At 39.0% G+C, this 27,942-nt stretch overlaps 2 gene segments (V, D, J or C); both read left to right on the top strand.

Annotated features, from left to right (window-relative positions):
• The first annotated feature begins 621 nt into the window (after positions 1 to 621).
• Positions 622 to 1,498, top strand: LOC133255872 (T cell receptor delta variable 1-like). The segment is given in 2 exon segments: positions 622 to 798; positions 1,014 to 1,498. Coding segments are annotated over 2 exon segments (504 nt in total).
• A 22,814-nt stretch (positions 1,499 to 24,312) lies between these two features.
• On the top strand, positions 24,313 to 25,283 carry LOC133255869 (T cell receptor delta variable 1-like). The segment is given in 2 exon segments: positions 24,313 to 24,442; positions 24,659 to 25,283. Coding segments are annotated over 2 exon segments (579 nt in total).
• The last annotated feature ends 2,659 nt before the right edge of the window (positions 25,284 to 27,942 follow it).

Below are 27,942 nucleotides of genomic sequence, written 5' to 3'. Positions count from 1 at the left end.
CTCCTCAAAGGAGGATCTTATTTATTTATCTAATAAATAAGATTCAATGTCGGATTTCAAAAGAATGATATTCTATTCCTGTTTCAGTTTCATAAAAACACATACAAATGAACAGATTCTGAAAGTCAGAATAAGTGATGTTTATTCATTTCATGTTAAAGTAATTTTATTTACTAAAAAATCTAAATAGAGCCCTAAAACCCAGTTAAGGAAAAAAAAGATAAGCTAATTATTTTGCATAAGATAGCTTTTCACCAAGAGAGCTGAAAATCTGTGGGTTTTAAAAAAGTCATTGTTTCTGAATGGAGGAAAGGTAAGTATAGGTTAAATGAACGGCCAGTAAGTAAGTTACAAAAAGAGTTCATAGCCTATACTAAATTCTATCTTAAATGAGCTGGTAAAATTATTTTACTGAATGATTATCAATTTTTGTCAACTTGTTTAAAATTCAGTTCCCCTCAGCTCATACCTTTAATACTATTTTTTTTTTCCATACTCCTTTTCAGGATCTGCCTAACTCAATTACCAGGAAAAGACAAGTAGACAAAACAAAGTTTGTGGTGAGCCAGACTTTTTTCCCATATGTGCACAGACCACGTGGTCTATGAACATGACAAATCCCACTTCCTGCTGCGGGGAGTCACACAGGTACCGGGTAGTATGTATATGTGCTGCCAGGCACTCAAAGACACTGAACTCTCAGCTTGAGGCAGAAACTAAGCACATTTGTGCAGGGAAATCCATGCCTTATGCCGCACTCCAGCCTGCTCTGGGTGTTCCTGGCCTTCACCTTCTCTGGTAGGGATGCTTCCAAACATGAGTGCATGTGTTCAGGGTGAAAGGACTGCACACAGGCGCGTGGTGCTTCACAGGGACTTGGGAGGAAAGGAGAGTTGGAGAAAATCATACTTATTATGATTTCAACTTGGGTTTTCTTTGGGTCCCAAATTAGTCTAATTCCTAAATTATTTTGTTCATTACTTCAGCTGTGTTTCCTGTTTTTTTCCCCACAGGATCTGGTGTGGCGCAGAAAGTTATTCAAGACCAGCCAGACACATCCAGTCAACTGGGACAGTCAGTCACCCTGAACTGTCGGTATGCAACAATTTGGAGCTACATGTTTTGGTACAAGCTGCTTCCCAATGGAGAGATGATTTACCTTATTGGTCAGGTTTTTTCTAGCCAGAATGCAAGGAATGGCCGCTACTCTGTAAATTTACAGAAAGCTAGTAAATCCATCAGCCTCACCATTTCAGACTTACAACTGGAAGATTCTGCAGACTATTTCTGTGCTCTCCGGGAGCTCACAGTGCTTGAAGTAATGGGAATAGCTAAACAAAAACCCCAGAGTTTAATAAAAGAGAGCTTCCCTGCTGCAGAACTCCAGCTGAAATATGCACCTGCAGATCCCAGACCAGAAATGGTAGTTGTGTGGTTGCTTAATCTGTGGTCTGGAAGTTCCTTTTAAGTCACTTAGGAACAGATGTCCAGACTAACTTTCTAGTAATATGTTCTCAGTCTTGATTTTTTTAACTTTATATCAATCATACAGAACATGTGCAAAGTTGTCTAAATTTGAAAACTTGCCCTGTAATAATTTAATGTGGCAACGGCACCTAAAAAAGTCTCACATCATAAATCTGGGTTTAATTTTCCAAATTGTCATGAATATAATTTCCTTAATCTTTTCTTCTTAGGTTTTGTGTCAGTTAGGGTACAATCAGAAAAGTAGAACCACAGTGATACAGAATAAGAGACTCATTTTAAGGAATAGAACTCTCAGGCAATTGCTAGAGTTGGTGGAGGAGTTTATACAAAGCTGTTATCTTTGCATCTTGTGCTGAACCTGAATTTACTTTAAATCAACTAGAGTGTCATTTGGAAAGGAAAGTTGGATATGGATAAAAGCATGGAAAAATTGGCATTTAAGGACATACTAGAACTCATGAGGATGACTGGAACCCACAAAAACACACTAAAAACTTGTCTGTCTCTCACCTCCTTCAGTCTCACAGTAGTGGGTGACCTTCAGGAGAAGTGGATATTTATCACCATGCTACATGCACATTTGGCCCAAGACAGAGGGATGATGAGTAGGAGATCTGGTTGGAGGTTAAGGAGCTGTAAGTCAACAGTAAGATGAGCTAGCAGATCAGCAACAACACGTGTGAGTTGCATAGTGACTGGAGCCCTGCACCAACCAGTGGGGCATAAAAAATGTGGCTACTTTATGACAACTACCTTCTAAACCTTACACAATCCTTTTTATGGCCAACCCTAGCCCAGAACAATACAGAGAAACAAATTCTGAGTCATAGATTTCCAGCTAGTAGAGACACTACAAAGCTATTCCAGTATCTTCTATGTCAACTGGTCATCCATCTATACCTCATTTAACAATACACTTTCAAATAAAGAAAACAGCAAAACTATGCTTCTTGTTCAGTTCAGTTCAGTTCAGTCTCTCAGTCATGTCCAACTCTTTGCAACCCCATGAATTGCAGCACGCCAGGCCTCCCTGTCCATCACCAACTCCTGGAGTTCACTCAAATTTACGTCCATTGAATTGGTGATGCCATCCAGCCATCTCATCCTCTGTCGTCCCCTTCTCCTCCTGTCCCCAATCCCTCCCAGCATCAGAGTCTTTTCCAATGAGTTGACTCTTCGCATGAGGTGGCCAAAGTACTGGAGTTTCAGCTTTAGCATCATTCCTTCCAAAGAACATCCAGGACTGATCTCCTTTAGAATGGACTGGTTGGATCTCCTTCTTGTTAATATGATGCAATTATTCCCCATTCGACCATAATCAACGTAATCTTCTCCTTAAAAGAGTATACCAGGTTTGTGCATGCATGCTAAGTTGCTTCAGTCACATCCGACTCTTCATGACCCTATGTACTGTAGCCCACCAGGCTCCTCTGTCCATGGGATTCTCCAGGCAAGAATACTGGAGTGGGTTGCCACGCCCTCTTCAAGGGATATCAAGTTCAATTATCCATTTTTGGGTGTTGTTCTTTCCTTTTATACCTCACCCATACTGTCCCATTGGATCCTACATCTTAACTATTGAGATACAATCAGATTCAATGTTAACTTGTATTTTGCACATCATGTTTCCATAGGTAGGCAAGTGGGGGAGAGATTTTAAAATGGTTACTCTATGCATAAATATATTCATATCAAACTGAAAAAGAGATTGTCATAACTACTGTCAACTTTAAAAATATTCACAACCAGAAGTTGAGAGTTACATTTTATCTGGTGGGAATTTTTAGGACTTCAAGCCTGGGAGATAGCATCTCAAGTAAACCTGAAAGAACTGCTCTGAGGAGGTGAGCAGAGGAGCCAGGTTGTATAGAAGTTTTGCAACAAATTGCAGGTAATCGGAACATCAAAAGATTATTGTTAATTAAAGAAAAACGGATATCTCAAGTTAAGGATGGACTTCCCTGGTGGCTCAGACAGTCAAGAATCCGCTTGCAATGCTGGAGACCTGGGTTTGATCCCTGGCTTGGGAAGATTCCTTGGAGGAGGGCATAGCAATCCACTCCAGTATTCTTGCCCAGAGAATCCCCATGGATAGAGGAGCCTGGCAGTCTACAGACCATGGGGTTGCAAAGAGTCAGACATGACTGAGCGACTAAGCGCAAGTTAAGGAGTCTAGCACACTTCTATGCATGGGAAGATGCAAGAGTCCGGGCTCACTGAAGTCATTCTTTTACTATTCACCTCAGCTATCTTGGGGCCAGTATCTGTGTTTCTTACATCCTGAGCTCCTTTAGTCTCACGGGAGGGAGTGACTGCAGTTCTGATGGTTGTTAGATCACAGATAGTCTTCTCCTTCCTGAGTGCCCTTAAGCTCAGGAGCTCACACTGGGCTGCAGTTGCTGAAGACTGTGACATCCTTGTTTACTGATATGGCAGGAAATATTCCATTTCTGACTATTATAGTTTTTGTTACTGCAAATGACCACATGATTGTTGGTAGTATTTATAACTACCTTTCCATTACCCATTCCATAACATTTTTGCTCATAACAAGCACCTTCACTCACTGCCATACTTCACTTCCTATAAAACAAGCTCCTTACATAGGAGCAATGCTATGTGGAAAATCATCAAGGTGAATAAGACATTCTGCAAGTCCACCACTGTAGTTTTGACAGAAGCTCAAAGGGTATTGAAGGCAAATCCAAGGGTCTATTTAGTGGAAATAATCTTGCCAATAAACAGGGAAAACTGATATACTGTATTCTGGGAAATATAGTTAAGAATGATGCTTGATTTCATATCAGATGCAATAGGAGTCACCAAGGGAAAGCATTTTTAAAGTGTTAAAAGGAAGTAAACAAGTAATACTTTCAAACTAGCTTCTTATGAACATGAAAATGAATCCTTTATCTAAATCTTTCTATTTTTTTCCACTGAGAATCAGGCTGTAACACATTACATGAATCAAGAATGAAAGCTAAAGCTCTGCCAGCTGGTATCCTGCTCAAATATGTTATGATGCTTACACTGGCCTCTCTGCTCCCCTCCAGTGATCATGGGTTAAACTGCGAGGAAGCCTGTTGCAGTGAAAAGGAAAAAAGAGAAATGAGGTTTTTTTTCTTTCCCTCTCCTGGGACCAAAGAAGATTAAAAGAACAGTGAGCAGGCCTGAACATTCCTGAAGTGAAGTGAAAGTTGCTCAGTCATGTCCAACTCTTTGCAACCCCATGGACTATACTCCATGGAATTCTCCAGGGCAGAATACTGGAGTGGGTAGCCTATCCCTTCTCCAGCGGATCTTCCCAACCCAGGAAGTGAACCGGGGTCTCCTGCATTGCCAGTGGATCTACCAGGGAAGCCCTGATAGAGATTCCCTGAAGTCTCAATAGGGAAAGGTGTGAACATTCCTAGTTGTTTTTGTTTTGTTTTGCCTTAACTGCTCCTAACTCTGCATATCTGTAAGTTTGCTTTACTGCTCCCTAACTCTGCAGGAGCTGCAGTTCACACTGTCTCCTTTGTCTCTATGTTAAATACATCTCCTATCTAGTGTTTTCCCTTACAACACCCTTCCCGTTGTTGTAGTTACATATCAGAAAGAAGGCTGCAGAGCCACCTGACTGCCAGAGTCAATTGCTGGGTTACAGATGCCAGGCTATGGCTCTTTGAAACAATGCAAGAGGAAGAAATCAAGATCCTATTAACACCTTGACTCCTGACTGTGAGCCCTTGCCTTGTGGCTCAGATGGTAAAGAATCCACAGGTTTGATCCTTGGGTCAGGAAGATCCCCTGGAGAAGGGAATGGCAACCTACTCCAGTATTCTTAAAGCCACCTTTCTATTTCCTCCAAATTCTGTCTCTGTCCTTTTTATTTGGCTTTGGTGGGCAGAGAAAACCAAAATTTTGGCCAGCAAAAGCATAATCACAATAGGAGCTCTCACTGCTGAACCATTCAGTAAACTTCTCTATGCAGAAATGGGGAGAAAGAGGATTCAACAAAACTGGCTGTTTTCTTTTTTTCTTCTTCTTTTGCCTGCCAGATATGAAAGTGATTGGCTTCAAATGACAAGTACAGCATATGGCCTGATTATGGCTGGAGAGTAAGAGGATACCTTGAAAAGAAAGCTTGGAATTGTTTCACGAGATGGGAGTTTCTTCTCTGGCAAGTAAAATTGTATGTACTGCTCTGTCTTTTCTTGTAGTATAGAAATATCTATCAAAGTGAGAACAAGAGTCAATAATGGGAAAAAATTAACAATTGCAGAAAACACTGCTTGGTATACTCATTCCAGTTTATATTATGGCACCCAATCTCTCAAATAACACTCTAATGAATTAATTTCTCATTGATAGTAATAAGAACATGATAGACATGGACACTTATGATAACACATGAAATCTGCCAGGTAAACTACTACATATACGTCAGAAAGTACTCCCCTGGTGGCTGAGCTGGTAATGCTGGAAATGCTGGTGCCTGGAAATGCAGGAGCCACAAAAGATGCCGGTTTGATTCTTGGTTATGGAAGATCCCCTGGAGTTCAGTTCAGTACAGTTCAGTCACTCAATCATGTCCGATTCTTTGGGACCCCATGAACTGCAGCACGCCAGGCCTCCCTATCACCAACTCCCGGACTTCACCCAAACCCACGTCCATTAAGTCGGTGATGCCATCCAACTATCTATCCTCTGTCGGCCCCTTCTCCTCCTGCCCTCAATCTTTCCCAACATCAGGGTCTTTTCAAATGAGTCAGCTCTTCGCAAGAGGTAGCCAAAGTACTGGAGTTTCAGCTTCAACATCAGTCCTTCCAATGAACACCCAGGACTGACCTCCTTTAGGATGGACTGGTTGGATCTCCTTGCAGTCCAAGGGACTCTCAGGAGTCTTCAACACCACGGTTCAAAAGCATCAATTGTTCAGCACTCAGCTTTCTTTATAGTCCAACTCTCATATCCATATATGACTACTGGAAAAACCATAGCCTTGACTAGATGGACCTTTGTTGGCAAAGTAATGTCTCTGCTTTTTAATATGCTACCTAGGTTGGTCATAACTTCCCTTCCAAGGAGTAAGCGTCTTTTAATTTCATGGCTGCAATCACCATCTGCAGTGATTTTGGAGCCCCGAAAAATAAAGTCAGCCACTGTTTCCCCATCTATTTGCCATGAAGTGAAGGGACTGGATGCCATGATCTTAGTTTTCTGAATGTTGAGCTTTAAGCCAACTTTTTCACTATCTTTAGATCTTCTTCACTTTCTGCCATAAGGGTGGTGTCATCTGCATATCTGAGGTTATTGATATTTCTCCTGGCAATCTTGATTCCAGCTTGTGCTTCCTCCAGCCCAGCATTTCTCATGATGTACTCTGCATATAAGTTAAATAAGCAGGGTGACAATATGCCCTGGAGTAGGAAATAGCAACCTGCTGCAGTATTCTTGCTGGAAAATCCCATGAACAGAAGAGCCTGGCAGACCATAGTCCATAGGTTGCAGAGTCGGTCATGAATGAGCACACATGCACTCGTACATATCCCAGAAAAATATTGACCTTTATCTTGTGGATAGATTATTCTGCAATTTCAGATTCTGTCTCCCAACCCCATCCCCAAGATTTTCCACATTGCTGCAGTTGATTGAATATTTAAGTTAGGGAAGGTATTATGTTGGGTGATTTGAATGTTTGTTCCTACTTAATTCTTATTGGAACACTTCAAGGTTGGATCAATTCACCTTTAGGCAGGCAATGTTACAAAGTGCTTGAGACCGAAGACTTGGTTTGTATTTCTAGGTCTACCACTCATTAGTTGAGTATCTTGGGAAAATGACTTAATGATTTTTTGCTTTAGTGTTCACGTATCTACAATGTTAGATATTGATAGAATATCAATATTGATAGAATCTACCATGCAGAGTTCTCATGAGAAGTGAATGAGATAATAAGTGCCAGTGCTGAGTCCAGTGCCCAGCAGAAAGATACTGAGTACTTACAGGAAAGGAAATTGAACTTGAAGGGGGTTCAATATTTTGCCTGGTGTTGCATAGTAAGTATCAGAGTGGAGCCTCCCCTCCACTTAGAGCAGATGCCCTTCGTCACCTCAAGAGTAACTCTGTCTCAATACGGTATTGTATTGTGTTTATAGTACTTATTACTCTTTAAAATTATTTTTAAAAAATACATTAATTTAATTTTTCTTTCTTCCTACTGAACTGTAGGCATTTAATATCTCTTTACTAAAGCATCCTCCAGACCTGAACCCTGCTTGGCACACAAGAGGCCACACACACACACACACACAATATGAAATCCAGCAGGATTCTATAGGGTCTTTCTGAAACAGACTCCCAATACCTAAACTCTGTTGCTTCTTGTGCATAGAAAACCATTAGCCTCTTGGGCTTTCCCTGAATTCCAAAGAATAAACTTAATCAGAAAAATTGCAGAAGGAGAGGAAAACAGTCAAGCAAGACAAAATAATAATAGTTTCGCCATTAAGCAAAGCTAAGAAGGACTTTTTGTTTCTTTCCATTTGAAAGTTTTAAATTTTTAAATTCAAATTTTATATAAAGAATTTCTAACCAAAGTGCTTTTCCTCCCATGGGTTGCCATCCAAATCTCTCTCAAGTTGAATAGCAGCAGTCCACAACAAGGAAACTGATTTCTGAAAGTTCTCAGAAACTTTCAGTTTCTCTTTGCTGAAAGATGGGGTCAGTTCTTCATGTGACTTTACAGGGGATGTCTGATTAAGCTTCTTCTTTGGCTTAAGTTTTTTTCACAGGCAAGGGCAGGCTGAGGACACGGGAGGCAAGGACCATAGAGCCCAACTCCATTTCAGTATATTTAATGAATCTTCAACTTTCTGCACCTCATAAAACATTCTGCTTTTACACTTGTAATTCACCTTCCCTCCCATAATAATAAAACAGGTATCTCTTTTACTTTGAAATAGTACCCTTTGCCTAAATACTTCACCGACACCATTCTTTCTGGTTTCTATGGCACCTTAGGCCACTGATCATCTGAATTCTATGGTCTGATTTTTTAGGACTCATTTAAAATATTCAAGCTTTCTCATCTTAGAAAAAATATTTCTTATTCCTCCAAACCCCATACATGCCTCTCCTGCAACCAATCTATCTTTTACTCCCTGGCTATTGTTTAAAAGCCCTGATCACATAACTGCTTACACTCTGTCACCTCTTTTTCACTCCATACACTTCTGTTTTTTCTCTCAATATTTTCTAAACTCTGTTTTCTTAAAAATCACCAATGATCTCTTTATTGTTAAATCTAAAAGACATTTTTAACCTCCTTCATCTAGACAAGTATTCTCAAATTTTAATGTGCACAGAAATATTATTAAAATGCAGATCCTGACTTAGGAATTTGGGGTTGGGCCTGAGATTCTGAAGTCAGAGTAGCTCCCTGGTGACGCGAATGCTACCTACCTACAGACCACATTCGAGCAGCCACTCTCTGCAGTGCTTGCCACTCTTTCTGGGGACCTTTGTGTTCCTGGCACACAGTACCCCAACCTTAAACTTTAACTTCTGGGAGATCCTTTGCAAGATCTCCTATTCTTCTTACCCATCCCACATCAAGAGCATTCCTGCTGCTTAGGCCCTCTTTTCCTCTCAATCTGTATACTATTCTTTGAAAATTTCATCTGCTCATATTGCTTCAATTATCATGCAAACAGTCTTAGTGGAGTGCACATAAGACTGGTCTCTGGAGTTAGATCTAGATTCTAATCGCTACCCTGTCACTTAAAAATACTGCAATCCTGTGTAATTTAAATTCTTTGAAGCTAGGTTTACCATCTGTAAAATGGAGGGTAAAAATGAGTAACCCAAGATATTGTTGTAGTAAATAAGATATTTCTTATAAAGCTCAGACAGTAAAGAATCTGCCTACAATGCGGGAGACCTGGGTTCAATCCCTGTTCAGGAACATACCTTGCAGAAGGGAATGGTAACCCACTCCAGTATTCTTGCTTGGAGAATCCCATGGATAGAGAAGCCTGGCAGGCTACAGGTCATGGGGTCACAAAGAGTCAAACACCACTGAGCAACTAACACTTTTAGTGTTTCATTTTAAAATAAAGCTTAAACTTCAGTGCCCCTTACTTAAACATGTCATTTCCAAGATGCATAGGGCCTTAGCCATATTTTATAAATGTTTCAAAAAATAATATATCTTAACGAGTTAAGATCCTTGCCAGTTGAACCCCAACTTCCATTCTACTATAATTCTAGTCTGTCAGGTGGTGACGGAGTGAGCCACATGCTTATTTAGCATCTGCAAGAGTGAATTTGAATTAAGAATGCATATAATTTTGACCTAGTGGAATTTATTTATGCAGCTCACAGTCACTTCAGTACATAAGTGCTTGTCATCAAGATCTCACAGGCTAAGCATCAGAGACAGATTTCAAACAAAAATCTGTTTGACACTAATGCTAATTATCTTGCATTACACTGTACTGCTGTTCCTTTGGTAATGATTCATTAACAAGTCTTTGTTTCCAAAAGGCGTGATAGTCTATTGCCAGAACTTTTAATGTTTTAAGAGCATGTAACGCCTCCCTAACTGGTTCCAATATGTTTTTATAGTTTCCTTGCACGCTGTTGCATTCCACTCTGTGGACTATCTGTGCATTCCACCCTATCCATTGGAAGATGGGTTTGCTTATGTTCTTCCTCTGGTATGAAAATGGCCTCGTCTGATCATATTTATTATTGTTCATATTAACTTCTTACTGACTGGTCACAATGTTTTACATTTATGAGAATAAAGTGAAACTCATAGCATGCCAGTCCAATGAGGGCATTAACAACCATGGTAGGTAGATGATACCAAGGTTCCCCAGGTAGTGCAGTGGTGAAGAATCTGTCTGCTGATGCAAGAGATGTGGGTTTGATCCCAGGATTGGGCAGATCCCTTGGAGGAGGAAATGGCAACCCACTCCAGTATTCTTGCCTGGAAAATTCCATGGACAGAGAAGCCTGGTGGGCTACAGTCCATGGGGTTGCAAAGAGTCTGAGGGACTGAGCACACATACACACACACATAAAAGAAATTTGCAAGTGTAATTAAAGTCTCTAATCAGTATGACCTTGAATGAATCAAAAGGAGATTGTCCTAGGTGGGCCTAATCTAATCAAGTGAGCTCTTTAAAAAAGAGCTTAAACTTTTCCTGGGATCAGAGACATCCTCCTTGTCTTGAGGAAACAAGTTGCCATGAGTGCTACAGCCACAAGCAAATGAATTCTACCAGCAACCACTGAGTCTGGAAGAGGACCCCATGCTCCAGACAGTCTTAGTTGCCTCCTTGACGGCAACCTTGTGAGTTCAGCTTAACTGTGTGCTGATTTCTGACTTACAGAACCTGTGATATAAACAGATGTTGTTCCATCACAAAAGTTCTTGATAATTTGTCACTCATCAATAGGAAACTAACATAGAAAATAAACTTGTTAATTGGTGTGATCAGTTGATAGTATTTAGGATTTGTTATGACATAAGAAAATGTGGAATGTAATGAAATCTTGTAGCACATAGTACTGTGATAGACAGTTCCCAAATTTTGACCATAGTCCTATAAGTTTTCATCCATTTTCAAAATGCACTTTGAATTTTTTAAGACAGCAAATTTCAATCAATGATTATCTTTCTTTTCTCTGTATTAAAGCTTTTACAAATTTATTGTCATATGAAGAAAAGCATAAAAAGTATGAAGACAAAAAGCATAGAAACAAAAAGTACTATAGCAGTGTGTCATGGAAATAAGTACTAAAATATGACTCAGTTTTCGAGATTTATGCTGTCTGTGGAATTTGCTTTCTAAAATTTATAATTTGCTATGATTGTATTTCTCATTCTAAACATTATTTTCTATTTAATTTTTATCCATAATTTTGTGATGCTATAGAAAGTGCAATTTTGTAAGTTTCAGAGTCTACAAAACATAAATTCTGCTCTGTACATAATTATAATGCTTTTAAATTCAACCATACAAAGCCAGCAAGGGGGTGAACAAAAATTGTGAATCTTTCTTTATTTCTCTATCTGACCTCTGGAGGGCACTGTTGTGAAAATTGGGAAAGATCAGAATAAGCTCAAAAAAACCTTCCTTCCTTACAATTTAAAGAGATATCCTGACACCATTTTTTACACAATGACATGTAAAGCATCTCAGACACTAGAGACAGGAAGTTTTAAGACAGCCTCTCTTCCTAGCTCCCTCTACAGTCTCCATCAGAAGAAGAAATCGATATCATCTGTCATTCCTCCTCAACCGCAGAGCAACTTGGATTCAAGTCCCCCAGTCATGAGACTCCTGTCTGTGGGGAATCACCCGGAAAGCAGCTCACTGCCTCTTCACTGCTCCACCATGACCTTGGTGTTCACCTTGATGCTTGAGGCACTCCTGCTGCTGAGTGAGTACTGTTCCATTTTACTCTCTTGTCCACACACGGAACATTGTTCTGGTTTGACTTTGAATAGAGACTTTTGTTTAGCTGAGTTCACTGATTCAGTATTAATGGTTCAGGAGCCCAGTCAGTGACCCAGCCCGATGGCCACATCACTGTCTCTGAAGGAGCCCCTCAGGGGGCTGAGGTGCAACTACTCATTTTCTCTTCAACCTAATCTCTACTGGTATGTGCAGTACCCCAACCAAGGACTCCAGCTTCTCCTGAAGTACATGTCTGGAAACAATCTTGTTTCAGGCATCAAAGATTTTGCATCTGAATTTAGGAAGAGTGAAACTTCCTTTCTCCTGAGGAAAAAGCCCACTGAAGTAATTTGACCAAGTACTTCTATGCTCTGAGTGACATGGTGACTAGGACTGTAGGGAGAGCTATCTGCAAACCCCTGAGATGTGGTAGCTTAAAGGACTTACAGTTTCAGCCTGTGTTATTTTCAGGAAGTTGGCATGTTCTGTGAAGGCAAATAGTACAGAGAATATAGAGTATTGCAAATGTTTCATTCCTATGGGCATCTTAGATTTTTTCTTTTCTTTTTAAATTTGCAAAGACAGGATTTGTTTTCTCAAGTTCAGTGTTCTCAGTGGAGTTGACTGTTAGGTGGGGCTTCCTGTCACAGAGTGTCACCTGAGCAGGGTTTGTTGGGTGAGCTGATTGGTTGCAGGAGCAGGAACATTTCCAGACAAGAAGTGACACACCACTTATGGGTTTAGCTGTGTATTTTAAGGTGAAAATTTCTCAGCAGCAAGTCAAGGCATCATGAAGAGGCTAGTGGGCACTGTGCTGGGGCTTTTGTTTGCCGGGGTTTGCTGTGAGTTGGGGCTGCCCTGCAGGGGAATCTGAAGAAATGAGCAGCTGCTGTACTGTTGAGGGAGGGAGTAGAAAGAGTTGACAAGTCCTGCACTCTTCTATCCTTCTCAACATCAACGGGAGCTGGAGGGACACGTTCAGGGTTTTTTCCGAGTTACAGTGAGCCTCACCTGTGGCTGTTTGTCTCTTTCTCATCAGGTGTGAGAGGGGTGGATGTGGAGCAGAGTCCCCCAGCCCTGACTCCACAGGAGGGAGCCAGCTCTACACTGTGGTGTAATTTCTCCACCTCATCAGTGTGCGGTGGTATCTTAAGAAGCCCGGGGGCCGCCACCTCATTTACATTCCTTCAGGAACAAGGCAAGGAGGAAGATTAAATGCCACGACAGTCCTTAAAGAACGCCGCAGCTCACTGCACGTTTCCTCTTTGCGGACCACAGACTCAGGCACTTACTTCTGTGCTGTGCAGCACTGTGCTCCCCAGGCACCTGCAGCCTGTACTCAAACCCTCCGCGGGGCCCTCCGAGGGGCTCAGCCCCTCTTCCAGCCACAGTCACACTGTGAGGCCACTACAGGGCATTTGCAGTGCTTCTTATTGGCCTTACAGATTTGAGACTTTGGTCTTTATCTTCCTCTCAGTCTGTATCTTCTTCTGCGCTAGAGTCTCAAACTTGTAACTAGGACAGGTCTATTAATAGATAAGAAAGTGAATGTGAAAGGCGCTCAGTCGGGTCCGACTCTGCGACCCCATGGACTATAGAGCCCATGGAGTTCTCCAGGCCGGACCACTGAAGTGGGTAGCCTTTCCCTTCTCCAGGGGATCTTTTTAACCAGCTGAACCACAAGGGAAGCCCAAGAATACTGGAGTGGGTAGCTTATCCCGTCTTCAGCGGATCTCCCCGACCCACGAATGGAACAGGGGTCTCCTGCATTACAGGTGGATTCTTTACCAACTGACCTATGAGGGAAGCCCTATCAAAATAAATATTTAGCTACAATATGCTCTACTCCAAAATGGGAAGAAGTGAAAGGAACTAAAGAAGAGAAAAGTGACTCCAAGAAGATGTTATTCAGCTAAGTTGGCTGTCCCAAGAATGTCCATCCAAACCTACCTCACCATGATGTGTCCCAACAGACAACTGCAGATACATCTCATCCTACTACTGCAGCAGCGCAAACAAAAAACACACATATGCTCAATGGTTAATATGAACTTGGTCGTTTAATTAAATCAAATTTATCCTCTTTCAATTCTGGATGCAAGAAGTCTGAAATCAGTTTCACTGGCTACAGTTAAGGTATTGGCAGGGTCAATTCCTTTCCTTACTGCGCATTACATAATCTGATTTATTTTATAAGTATGGAAAAATACACATAATTTTTGTACCTCTTAATCCGCTTCACCTATTTCACTCCTACACCCACCCCTTTCCCCTCTAGTAACCAGTAGTTTATTCCCTATATCACTGAGTCTGTTTCAGTTCTGTTAGTTTTGCATTTTAGAATCCATATACAAGTGAAAACATACAGTATTTGTCTTCTCTGTCTGACTTATTTTACTAAGTATAATACCCTCCAGGTTCTCCACGTTGTCTCATATGATTAGATTTTATCCTTTTTATGATTAAGTAATATTTCATTGTGTATATATATGTGTGTGTGTGTGTACACATATTCTCTATCTATTCATATGAATGAACACTGATTGCTTCCATATCTTGGTGATTAGAAATAATGCTTCTGTGAATATTAGGGTGCATTTATATTTTCAAATTAGTGTTTTTGCTTTCTTCTGATAGATATTCAGGAATGGAATTGCTGGATGATATAGTATTCATATTTTTAATTTTTGAATAACCTTTATGCTGTTTTAAATAGTGGCTGCACCAGTTTACTTTCCCAGCAAGGGTGCCCAAAGGGTCCCTTTTCTTCACATCCTCAGCAACATTCATTACTTCTTGGCTTTTTGATGATAGTGTTCTGATTGGGGTGAGGTGAGATCTCATTGGGTTTTGATTTGCATTTACCTGATGATTAGAGGTGTTGAATGTCTTTTCATGTGTCTGTTGCCCATCTGTATGTTTCTTTGGAAAAATGTTTATTTAGGTCCTCTGCCTTTTTAAAAACCAGATTATTTACAGTTTTTATATTACATATAAATTTCTTTATATATTTTGACATTAACCCTTTATTGACTAATTATTTGCAAGTATCTTCTTCTGTTTGATAGGCTGTCTTTTTGCATTTTAATAGTTTTATTCCAATTTGAATGTCTTCTATTTCTTTTTCCTATATGACTGCTGTGACTAGGACTTCAAGTACTATGTTAAATGGAAATGGTGAGAGTAGGCATCCTTGTCTTGTTCCTCATCTTGGAGAAAAGCTTTCAGTTTTTACCATCAAATATGATATTAATTGTGTGTTTGTTGTAAATGGCCTGTATTATTTTGAGATGTGGTCCCATTATACCAAGTTTATTAAGAGTTTTAAACATGAATGGATGCTGAATTTTGTCAAATACTTTTTCTTTGTCTAACAGATAATTATATAAGTTTTTATCCTTCATGCTATTAATGTATATCATGTTGATTGATTTGCAAATACTGAACCATCCTTGTATACCTAGACTATATCCCACTTGGCCATGATATATGATTCTTTCATAAATTGTTGAATTAAGTTTCTTAACTTAATTCAGTTCTAAAGGAAGTTAGTCTTGAATATTCATTGGAAGGACTAATGCTGAAGCTGAAACTTGGGCCACCTGATGCAAAGAACTGATTCATTGATAAAGACCCTGATGCTGGGAAAGATTGAGGGCAGGAAAAGAAGGGGACAACAGAGGATGAGATTGTTGGATGGCATCACTGACTTTATGGACATGGGTTTGAGCAAGCTCTAGAAGCTGGTGATGGACAGGGAAGCCTGGCATGCTTCAGTCCATGGGGTCACAAAGAGTTGGGCATGATTGAGCAGCTGAACTGACTGAATTGAAGTTTGCTAATATTTTGTTGAGGATTTTTTTTATCGATGTTCTTTCAAGAAATTGACTTTTTTTGGTAGTTTTATTGTCTGGTTTTGGCATCAGATAATGAAGGCGTCATTGAATGAGTTTGGTAATATTTCGTCACCTTCAATTTTATGGAAAATTTGAAAAAGATAGGACCTAATTAATCTTTAAATGTTTGGAGAATTACCCTGTGAAGCCATGGAGTCCTTATATTAGGAATTAACAAAATATGGCCCATTAACTGGTCCATTCAGCCATTTACTTTGTAAATAAATTTTGTTGGAACATAAGAAAGCTTATTTATTTATGTATTATCCATAACTTATTTCATGAGACAACGGCAAAGTTCAGTAGTTGCAACAGAATGAATGGCTTACAAAGACAAAAATATTTACTATTCTACCCTTTATTGAAGAAGTTTGTAATCCCCTCTTCTACATCATTAGTCATCATGGAAATGCAAGTTAATGCTATAGTGAGATCGCTATACACCCATTAATGGCAACCCACTCCAGTATTTTTGCCTAGAGAATCCCGTGGACAGAGAAGCCTAGTAGGCTGCTGTCCATGGGGTTGCACAGAGTCGAACACAACTGAAGTGACTAGCATGCATGGCATTGGAGAAGGAAATCGCAACCCACTCCAGTATTCTTGCCTGGAGAATCCCAGGGACAGGGGAGCCTGGTGGGCTGCTGTCTGTGGGGTCGCACAGAGTTGGACACGACTGAAGCAACTTAGCAGCAGCAGCAGCATACACCCATTATTTTGGCTAAAAATAAAAAGACAACTATATCAAGTATTTTTAATGATACAGAATAATTGTCAGATTTAGAATCTATTTAGAGACATATTCTCTTCAGTGTGCAGCAATCTCCTTGATCTAATGTTGATCTTATGGGAGGAGAGACAGCCCCATGCAGTGACTCGGCTTGAGGACCAGTTTTTGCCTTTGAAGGGATTCCAGGACAGGTGAGGCCCTATCATGTGTATTTCGAGAGCCCTGCTTCCTCCTGGTGTGTCCAGCACCCAGACCAAGGCTTCCAGACCCTCATGAGACACACCTCCATATGGAACAGAGAAGGTTTCACAAGGGACCTCAACAAGGGCAGAGATTTACTATCTGAAGAAATCCTTGACACAAGAAAAAGACTTGGCCACATATTTCAGTGTTCTGATAGATGCTCTAAAATATATATATTATCAAAAATAGTTAAAGAAGAAATAGAAAAGCTAGATAGGTGTATAATCATTAAAGTAATTTGACAATTATAAATATAAATTTATAGAGAATTCCTAATAGATGGGAAGTTTTTAACCTGCAAGCGTGCCCCACTACATAATTAAAAATCGAATGCATAGTAAGATGTATAGGAAACCATGTAACCAAGAAAATACTAGAAATTAAGTTTACATACGGGGCTTCTACAAATAAATAAGAAAAACATTCAAAATGAAAAGAGATAATAAGATAATTTACATAAAGGCAACTTAAAGAAGAGGAAATAGACATGTGAACATATAAAACATCAACTTCTGCAGTAATCAGAGGAAATTAAATTAAAGAAGATTACCATCTCATTTCTGTCAGATAACCAGAGATGTGAAAATCTGATAGCATTAAGTTTTGACCCAAATACAGGGAGAAGACTATTAAATTTCTCCAGATGGAGAAAAGCAACCACATAGAGAACATTTATTTAACAACTTCAGAGAAAAATTGTCTGAACTATTTAATAAAGAAGAAAACGTATATATTTAAAAGTCAAGCAATTCCAATTCCTGTTATCTACATTCAAGTAATTCCAACATTTGAACAAGGAGGCATTTACAAGGATAGTCACACCAACCCTGTAGGCAGAAGTATAACCATTCAAGTACAGAATGAACAAATAATGAATTACATATGAAATCGAAATACGTGAACTATTACAAGCAAAGAAACAGTTATTTATATTATTTTCTTAGATAAATCTTACAAAAATAAAATGCTGAGTATAAAAAGCATCAGAATAATATATGCTGCATGACACTACTTATGAGAAATTTCAGAATATAATCACAATATAATATATTGTTTTGTGATACATAGCTATAACAGTAAAATTCAAAAGACATATGTGGAATCTTCCCAATAGTAGTTATTACTTTAAAAATAGGAATAGTACTAGGAGTTACTCTTTAGTTTTATCTGTAACGTTTGGAGAGATATATTGAAAATATAGCAAAATTAAATATCTGTTTGCCATCATTGCCAGGGAAAAATGTGTCTGCACATAATTTTGTGTACTGTTCCATGTAAGAATTATTTAGCATTTTTTTTAAAAAATTCAAAAATTGAATGGTAGCTTTTACTAGTCCAATCAATTCATAGAAGGAATAAGATAACTCCTGTTACCCATAACTTCGACAGATGTACTTTTAATAGGCCATAAAATGCCAATAAAATGCCAGAGAAAAAACTTTAAACTTGTTTAAGCACTAGAAATTATTCATCCAAAAATAAACAGCACAGAGACTTCCTACCACAGTTAAAATATACACTTTTTGAGTACACAAAAAGAGAAAGTGAAAAGAAAATCAGATCATTTGGCTTAGCAGTGGGAGACATACCCCCAAGATGTTAGTCTATGTTTTAACTAATACACAAATTCAGCAAAGTTGCAGGATACAAAATTAATCTGCATTCCAATAATGAACTATCTGGAAGAGATATTAAGAAAACAATTATTTTTCCATCACATCAGAAAGAAAATACCTAAGAATAACTTTAAGCTAAGAAGTATAGACTTGTATATTGAAACCTGTAAGACATTGATTATAGAAATTGAAGACAAAAATTAATGGGAAGATATTTTGCTCTTACAGACCAAAAAAATTCAATTGTTAAAATATCCATACTACCCAAAGCATTCTACAGATTCAATGAAACCTCTATCAAAATTCAATGACATTTTTCACAGAGATAGAATAAACAAACCCTAAGATTTGTATGAGAGACAATAGACTACCAATAGCCAAAGTGAACTAGAGAAAGATCAAAACTGAAGGCATCACATGACCTTATTTCAAACTACATTACAAAATTATAGTAATAAAAACAGTGTGTGTGGGGTTTTTTGGCATTAAACAAAGACACATAGATCAATGGAGCAAAATAGAGAACCCAGAAATAAACCCTTGTATACACAGTCAATTCATGGCAAAGAAGCCAAGAATATACCCTCAAGAAAGGAACATCTCTTCAATAAATGGTATTACGAGAAATGGAAAGCTACATGCAAAAGAATGAAATTGAACTCATCAAAATGGATTATAGAATTGAATATAAGAACCACAACAGTAAAGCTCAGAAGAAACATAGGGGCTAAGTTCCTTGACATCAGTATTGGCCACAGTTTTTTTTTTGTTTTGTTTTGTTTTGTTTTTTGTATTTGACACTAAAAGCAAGGACAGCAAGAGAGAGAAAAAAAAAAGCAAAAAACACGTGTGACTACATCAAACTAATAAGTTTATGTATGGCAAAAGAAGCCATCAACAAAAAGAAAAGGCAACCTACAGAATGAGAGCAAATATTGCCCAAGCATATATCTGATAAGGGCTAATACCCAAAATATATAAGTACCTTGTATAATCATTAGAACAAAAGTCTTTTTTAAAAATAAGCTGATGATCTGAATAAACATTTTCCCAAAGAAGACATACTAATGACAAGAAGGTAAATCAGAAGATGTTAAACATCTCTAATCATCAGGGAAATGAAAATCAAAACCAAAAAGAGCTATCCCTTTACATCAGCCAGAATGGCTACTATCAAAAAGACAGGGAATAAAAAATTGCGACAAGAATGTAAAAGAAAAGGAACCCTGCCCACTGTTGTTGGAAATATAAATTGGTGCAGCCTCTATGGCAAACAGTATGGAGGTTCCTCAAAAAATTAAAATTAGCTCTACTATGATATTCAGCATTTCCATCTCTTAGTATTCATCTGAAGAAAATGAAGTCACTATCTCAAAAAGATATCTGTACCCCACGTTTACTGCAGTTCATCTACAACAGCTGAGACATGGAAACAACCCAAGTGTCCTCTGACAGATGAATGGATAAAGAAAACATGATAAAAAAAGAAATTTTTTCATAGATTTACAACATGAATGAATCTCGAGGGCACAATACTAAGTGAAATAAATCACGCAGACAAAGTCAAATACTGTATGAAATCATTTATATGTGGACTCTAAGACACAGGTGCAGGAACACACACACACCCCAGACCTCATAGATACAGAGAATAGATTGGGGGTGTAGGGTGTGGAATAGGTGACTATGTTCAAAAGACAGAAACATCTAGTTATAAGAGAATAACTCCTGTGGATGCAATATACAGCATGATGACTATAAAAAAATTTTTTAATGATGTCAGTGTGGAAACCCTCTTGGCTCTCAAATATATATATATTTTTTTAATTAAAAAAAAAAAAAACCGGCTTCTCTGGGTCTTTGCTGCTGCACACAGGCTTTCTCTAGTTGCGCTAAGCAGGGGCTGCTCTTGGTTGCAGTGCACAGGCTTACTGTCCTGCCTTCTCTTGTTGTGAAGCACAGGCTCTAGGAGCACAGGCTTCAGTAGTTGCAGCATGCAGGCTCTAGGGCACGTGGGCTTCAGTATTTGTGGTACACAGGCTCAGTAGTTGCGGCTCTTGGGCTCTAGAGCAAACCTCCATATTGTGGTGCCCAGGCTCAGTGGCTCCAGGGCATGTGGAACCTTCCCAGGGATTGAACCCATGTCCCCTGCATTGGCAGGTGAACTCCCATCCACTGTACCACCAGGGAAATCCTCTCGAAGTTTGTTTCGCTTTTTTTTTCAGGTAGTTTGAACACTTGAATAACAAGTTTGGAATAGGATGTGTAACTACTGGACTGGAATATCTTTCATTGGACTGAAATATGCAAAACTCAAAATAGGATGTAGTACCCAGATTGGAATGCAAGGTGAGCTTCAGAAGACAGTCACCAGAGATGTAAGAGGGAGAACTAGGGAAGATCTGGGAACCTCAGTAGTAATTCTGTGCCCTCATATGCTATGTGAGTTTGGGGATTTCTATGAAGGAACCACAGAGAATCCAAGGACAATCTATTATAAAATAACTCAGTTAGGTCTTCCCTGGAGGGTCAGTGGTAAAGAATCTGCCTGCCAAAGCAGGAGACGTTGGTTCAACCCCTGATACAGGAAGATCTCACATGTCATGGAGCAGCTAATCCTGTGCACCACAACTATTGAGTCTATGCTCTAGAGCCTGTGCTCCAAAGTAAGAGAAGCCACCGCAATGAGAAGTGCAATGACAGAGGAAGCCCCCTCTCTCTGCAGCTAGAGAACAGCCTGTGTAGCAATGAAGACCCAAAACACTCTAAATAAATAAATAAATAAAATTATAAAAAGAATAAGTTATTCTTATTGGGGTTTCTTTATGAGGTGTTGAAACAAAAATAAAATTATTGAAATTGATTAATTGGATGTAAATGACTTCATTAGATGAAATTTCAGAATAAAATGAAATAGAAATTTCATTCCTTCTATGTCAAGAAAGGGAAATATTTTTATTTTAGAAAATATACATATTGTTAATAGCTTTTAATATTTTTACTGATTAAGCAACATTTTAGGAGAAGTTTTGTCCTCATGACAACTATAATGAGAATTATAAGATTGTACTAAAGAGTATAACTGCATTCATGACAGCAACATGGTCAAATATTTGAATTTAGAAGACCCATTGGTACTTGCTTCCTAAACCTTTAATAGGCTAATCACAGAGTTACATCACAAATGAATATGATTTTACAGCCATTACCATTTGGTGTTCCAATACACAACTGGAGAGATTACAGAAGTCATAAGCCTATTCTGTGTTCATTTGTCTGTGTGATATTGCTATTCTGAAGTTATGTGCTAAAGTTACCAGTTCACATGGTTTGGTGGGTAAGTGGGAAGAAAAGGGAGTTCATGGCTTATTGTTGGTCTTTTTTAGGGAAACTAGGGAGCAGTTTTATAATTCATCTTAGAATCAAAATCAGAAAGGCAAGAGAACAATCAGAACATGAATGAATATTTGCAATCCCAGAATGATTCATGATGAGTTTGTTTCAGATAACATCCCAGATTTTAGAAGAGATTAATTTACTACTAGTAAAAAATCTCTTTCAATTTCATCCTTAAATATTAAACTCTGGCTTGTCCTTTACCAGGTATTATCATTTATTAGTAAATCACAAGAGAAGGCAGACAATGTTTAGGACAGTCTAAATCTTCCAACCTGAGTGTCAGCACATTCAGACTTGATCCAGCCAGAAGCCACATTTTTCAGAGTCAGAGTCTATAATGCAGCTGAGGGAACATGCACCTTTACTGTCAGGAACTCACAGCAAGGCCATATCAACAAAGGGGAAAAACCGCCTTCATGCTCTCCCTGTGTTGTTGTGGGCATTTGTGGTGTCCTCTACTTAGTTACAAATAATTGGAAACCAGGAGAGCTGCTGCCTGCCAGCACCCAGAGGTGAAATGGAACAGAGGAGTAGATGTCTCAACTAAATATAAACTCTCCTCCCTGCATCACTCATTAATGTGCTACTTCGACTAAAATCTAAGAACTGGCACTGTTTTAGATCTTTCTGTACTTTCTTTTCTACTTGTCTATTTGCCTTTGGTTCTTTTATATTAATTCATCTATTAAAACAATGAAATCAAATGGAAGATTGACAATGACATTCTACATGATCATGTACAGTATACAAAACTTCAGTCACCAAATAGTGTGGTGTCAACGTTTACTAAGTGTTACAGATACCATATTTTGTAAGAGCGCACTGTAGCCTTGCGGCACAGAAAAAGTCAGCATGATTAGCTTGACCTTACAGAGAAAAATAACAAACCACTGAGAAGAGAAACTGAACACTTTGGGGTAAAAAATATGACATGAGGACAATTTAAGGACACCTGATCTAATAAATACAATTCTACTTGTAAAGGCAGCAGAATTGAATATACTGATGCTCTTCAAAGTCTACTAAGTAAAACTCAATGTCAGATTTCAAAGATTAGTATTTTTTCCTGTTAAGCATTTCATAAAAAAAAAAACACACACACATACAACTGAATAGATTCTGAAAGTCAGGAGTGATTTTTTATCATTTGATATTGAAGTCACTTTGTTTATTGAAAAATATAAACAAAGACCTAGAACCAAGTGAGAAAAGAAAAAGATACATTAACTATTTTGGAAAAGACTGCCTTTTGTCAAGAAAGCTAAAGGGCTTCCCAGGTTGCTGCTGCTGCTGCTAAGTCGCTTCAATCGTGTCTGACTCTGTGTGACCCCATAGACGGCAGCCCACCAGGCTCCCCCGTCCCTGGGATCCTCCAGGCAAGATCACTGGAGTGGGTTGCCATTTCCTTCTCCAGTTCATGAAAGTGGAAAGTGAAAGTAGGAAGTCACTTGGTCGTGTCCAACTCTCAGCGATCCCCTGGACTGCAGCCTACCAGGCTCCTTCATCCATGGGATTTTCCAGGCAAGATTACTGGTTGAGCTAGTGGTAAAGAACCCAGCTGGCAATTCAGGAGACATGAGACTCTGGTTCAATCCCTCGGTCAGGAAGATTCCCTGGAGCAGGGCATGGAAACCCAGTCCAGTATTCTTGGACCTTCCCAGGTGGTGATAGTGTTAAAGATCCCATCTGCCAGTGCAAGAGATGAGGGTTTGATCCCTGTGTTGGGAACCCACTCCAGTGTTCTTGCCTGCAGAATCCCCATGGACAGAGGAGCCTGGCAGGTTACAGTCCATGGGATTGGAAAGAGTTGCACATGATTGAAGCAACAGCACAGCACACACATAAGAAAGCTAAAGATCTGTGAGTTTGTTTTATTGTGGTTTTTTAAAGAGTCATTAAATTCTGGATAAAGAAATATAAGCATTGGCTAAATGAATGACCAGAATGACCAGTAAGTAGATTACAGGAAGGATTCATAGTGTATACTAATATGTTTTGAATGGGCTGGCAAAATTATTATCAGTGTATGTCAACTTATTTAGTCTTCTGTTTCTCTCAGCTCAAACCCTTAACGTGTGTGTGTGTGTTAGTCACCCAACTGTGTCCAACTCTTTGGGACTCCATAGACTATAGCCACCAAACTCCTCTATCCATGGAATTCTCCAAGCGAGAACACTGGAGTGGGTTGCCATTCCCTTCTCCAGGGGATCTTCTTAACTCAGGGATCAAACCAGGGTCTCTTGAATTGCAGGTATATTCTTTACCATCTGAGCCATCAGGGAAGCCCTCACACACATAATACTAACGGCTTTCTCCATGACGCTTTCAGGATCTACCTAACATAATAATCAGGGAAAGAAAATTAGAACATTAAACATCTGTGAGCTAAAAGTTTTTCCCGTCTGTGAAAAAGACCATGTGATCTATGAACATGACAAACTCCACTTCCTGTTTGGGGGAGTCACACAGGAACAGGTACTACGTATATGTGCTGCCAGGCTACAGAGACACTGAACTCTCAGCTTGAGGCAGAACTGAGCACATTTGTGCAGGGGAATCCATGCCTCATGCCTCTCTCCAGCCTGCTCTGGGTGTTCCTGGCCATCACCTTCTCCGGTAGGGATGCTTCCAAGCCTGGGTGTGAGAGTTCAGGGTGAAAGGCCTGCATACGGACATGTGGTACTTCACAGGGACTTGGGGAGGAAAGGAGGGTTGAAGAAAAAGAAGCATTTTATAATTTCAATTTGGTTTGTCTCTGGGTCCTAAATTAATCTAAATCCAACACTATCTTATTTACTATTTCATCTCTGTTTTCTATTTTTTCCCCCATAGGATCCAGTGTGGCCCAGCAAGTAACTCAAGTCCAGACAGCTATATCCAGTCAGGTGGGGCAGACAGTCACCCTGACTTGTCGATATGAAGTAAGTTGGACCACGGAATACTACTACATTTTTTGGTATAAACAGCTTCCCAGGGGAGAGATGACTTTGCTTATTCGTCAGTATTCAGAAGTTGGTAATGCAAGGAACGGCCGCTACTCTGTAAACTTCCAGAAAGCAGATAAATCCATCAGCCTCATCATTTCAGCCTTACAGCTCGAAGACTCTGCAAAGTACTTCTGTGCTCTTTGGGAGCTCACAGTGCTTGAAGTAATGGGAAAAGCTGAACAAAAACCCCAGAGCTTAATAAGAGAGAGCCCCACTGCTTCAGGACGTCAGTTGAAGTGCACACCTGCACATCCCAGAAGAGAGATGGTAGTCCTGTGGTTGCTTCATCTGTGATCTGGATCAGAAGATTTAATTCTAAATAAAAGCTCCTTCTAGGTGGATCACCAGGCTACAGCTGGAACCAGGTGGGCCTGCCCCACAGGAACTGGAGACTGAAGAAGACAGGGAATCACTGTGGTTTCTCCCTGCCTTTGGTCCCCAATTTCCCACCACTGCTTTGGGTCCCCCATTTGAGCAGGAGGCTGGTAGATGCTAGAACTGGGAAAGCACATCTTATCTCCTGCAACTCCTTTCTGGTGGATCCACTTCACAGCTCTTGCCTCCCCTTTCACTAAGAGTTTCCTCTGATTGCCCAGGTTGATACAGGCTTTCAGCTCTTGCTAGTATCTTTGTTTTCCTTAACCCTGCCTGCAAATCTATAAATATTCCCTTCATTAAATTTTGTAGTTAATTCTTCAAGTAAATCAAAGATCTTTCTATATTTGGAAGCAGGTGTCCACAGTAACTTTCTACTAATACATTCTTCTCTTGAACTTTCAACTTTAAATCAATCATACAGAACATGTGTAAACTTGTTTAAAGCTATAAACTTTCTCCATAATAATTTAAAGTGACTGCTTCACTAAAATACACTCACATCACAAATCTGGGTATAGTTATCTGGAATCGTTATGAAAATCATTTCCTTAGCCCTTTCTTCTTAGACCTTGTCTCACTTAAGGTACAATCAGGGAAGCAGACCATCAGTGATGTTGAATAAGAGATTAGTTATATATAAAGATTAGAACTCAGGCAGTTGCTAGAGTTGATGGAGTAGTCTATACAAGCAGAAAAGATATAAGCACTCTAATGTTCATTGCAGCACTAATTACAGTAGGTGGACATGGAAGCAACCTAAATGTCCAATGATGGAATAATAGATAAAAAAGATATGGCATATATACAATTGAATATTATTCAGCCATGAGAAAGAACAAAACAGTGCCATTTGCAGTGGCATGGATGGACCCAAAGAGTGCCATGCTGAGTGAAGTAAGTCAGACAGAGAAAGACAAGTGTCATCTGATATCTCTTTTATCAGATGGAATTTTAAAAAGTGGTATGTACAAGTGAAGGTGTTTTCAAAACTGAAATAGAGTCCAGGATGTATAAAACTAATTATGGTTACCAAAGAGGGAAAGGGATATGAGGGATAAACTGGCAGACTGAGATTCACATATACACACTGCTATATATAAAATAGATAACTAATGAGAACCTTCTGTATAACACAGTAAACTCTACTAAATATTCTATAATGACCTACACAGGAGCACAATCTGAAAAAGAATGAATATATGTATACCTATAACTGATTCACTTTGCTGTACAACAGAAAATAACATTGTAAAGAAACTATACTCCAATAAAAATTAATTTTAAAAGTAGAGAGAATAAATCTACTGGAAAAAATAAGAGTTTTCAGAATTTTGAAAAAACAGTGATACCTAACTTCTCATCCAGACCAATAGAAGTTACAAAGGAAAAGTATTTTTAAAGTGTTTAATAAAATAAACAAATAAAACTTTCAAGCTAGCTTCTTATGAAAATGAAGATATATATTAAAAATGTCTGTGTTGAATATCAATGCTAAAAGGGTGGAAAGTCAATGTGCAGACTTTTAAACTATATTTGCAATGTATATTTCTGAAAAAGGACTCAAATGAAAAAATATATAAAGCACATACAAATTAATCAGTAGAGAAAACAGTCAGGAAGAATGAGACAATCTTGGAGATCCAATTCAGAAATTTGATATCCAATATCTAATAAATATACTAAAAATAATATTATTATTCATCAGGCAAGTGAAAGTAAAGCTTCCTCTGAGTGCTCCACCTGTGTCCTTTCAGCACCCTGAATGCACTAATGTAGCTAGGAGAATACGACCCAAGAGGACAGGGAAAAATAATGACTGTCTCAAAGAAAATAAGTGATTAAATAAATTTCCTATAGTTTTCCTCATCAAACCAATGTGGAGAAAAAAAAAAAAGTAGTAACAAGTCACAGATTCTGGATATTGAAGAAAAGGCAGGTTTCACTAGAAAAAAAGAAAGATGGTATTTTTTGAGCTTATTCTATGTCAGGCACTGTGGTATGCATTTCAGACTCATCATCTAATTTAAATATCAAAACCCTATGAGATAGCTTTTATTGTTTCATTTTTTTTTTAATCTTTGGGAAATGAGCCATAACTTTCCTAATTGTGAAATGCTTCTCTACCTTTTATTATCAGCCAGAGTGTAGCATTTTAGGGGGCTCCTGAGAAGCAAGGTCTGGACTATGGAGAAGCACTTGGACACAAAATAGGGTGGCTGGACATCTGAGTGATGGTGACATTACTGGTTTAAACTGAAACCAAAAGTGAACTAGAATAGAAGATTCCAAACCTAGGCATAAAGTCCCAGGATGAGTAGATGAGGAAATCATCCACTAACCAGTTAACAGTGCTGAATGCTTTAGCAAGCTTTTTATATTATAGTATGCTGGGAAAATTGAGGGCTACGATGGGGTATTATTCTTTAAACACTCCTGTGATGCTATCTTCCCAAATATCTACATGGTGTTATCTCTGAAGTTCCTTTACACCTCTACTCATCTTTACCTGGTGAATTCTTTATTTAAATCTTTCTATTTTCCTTCCTTGAGAATCAGACTCCAGCACACTGCATGTAGCAGGCATGAAAGCTGAAGCACTGCCACCTGGTGTCCTACTCAGAAGTTTTGTGATACTTACACTGGCTTCCTTGCTGCCCTCTGTGCTAAGTCTCTTCAGTCGTGCCTGACTGCAACCCCATGGACTGTAGCCCACCAGGCTCCTCTGTACCTGGGATTCTCCAGGCAAGAATA

Source organism: Bos javanicus, chromosome 10 (assembly GCF_032452875.1).
Source record: "Bos javanicus breed banteng chromosome 10, ARS-OSU_banteng_1.0, whole genome shotgun sequence".
Classification (NCBI taxonomy): domain Eukaryota; kingdom Metazoa; phylum Chordata; class Mammalia; order Artiodactyla; family Bovidae; genus Bos; species Bos javanicus.
Note: the sequence above shows the minus strand (reverse complement) of the source record. Positions and strands in the feature narration are given on the sequence as shown.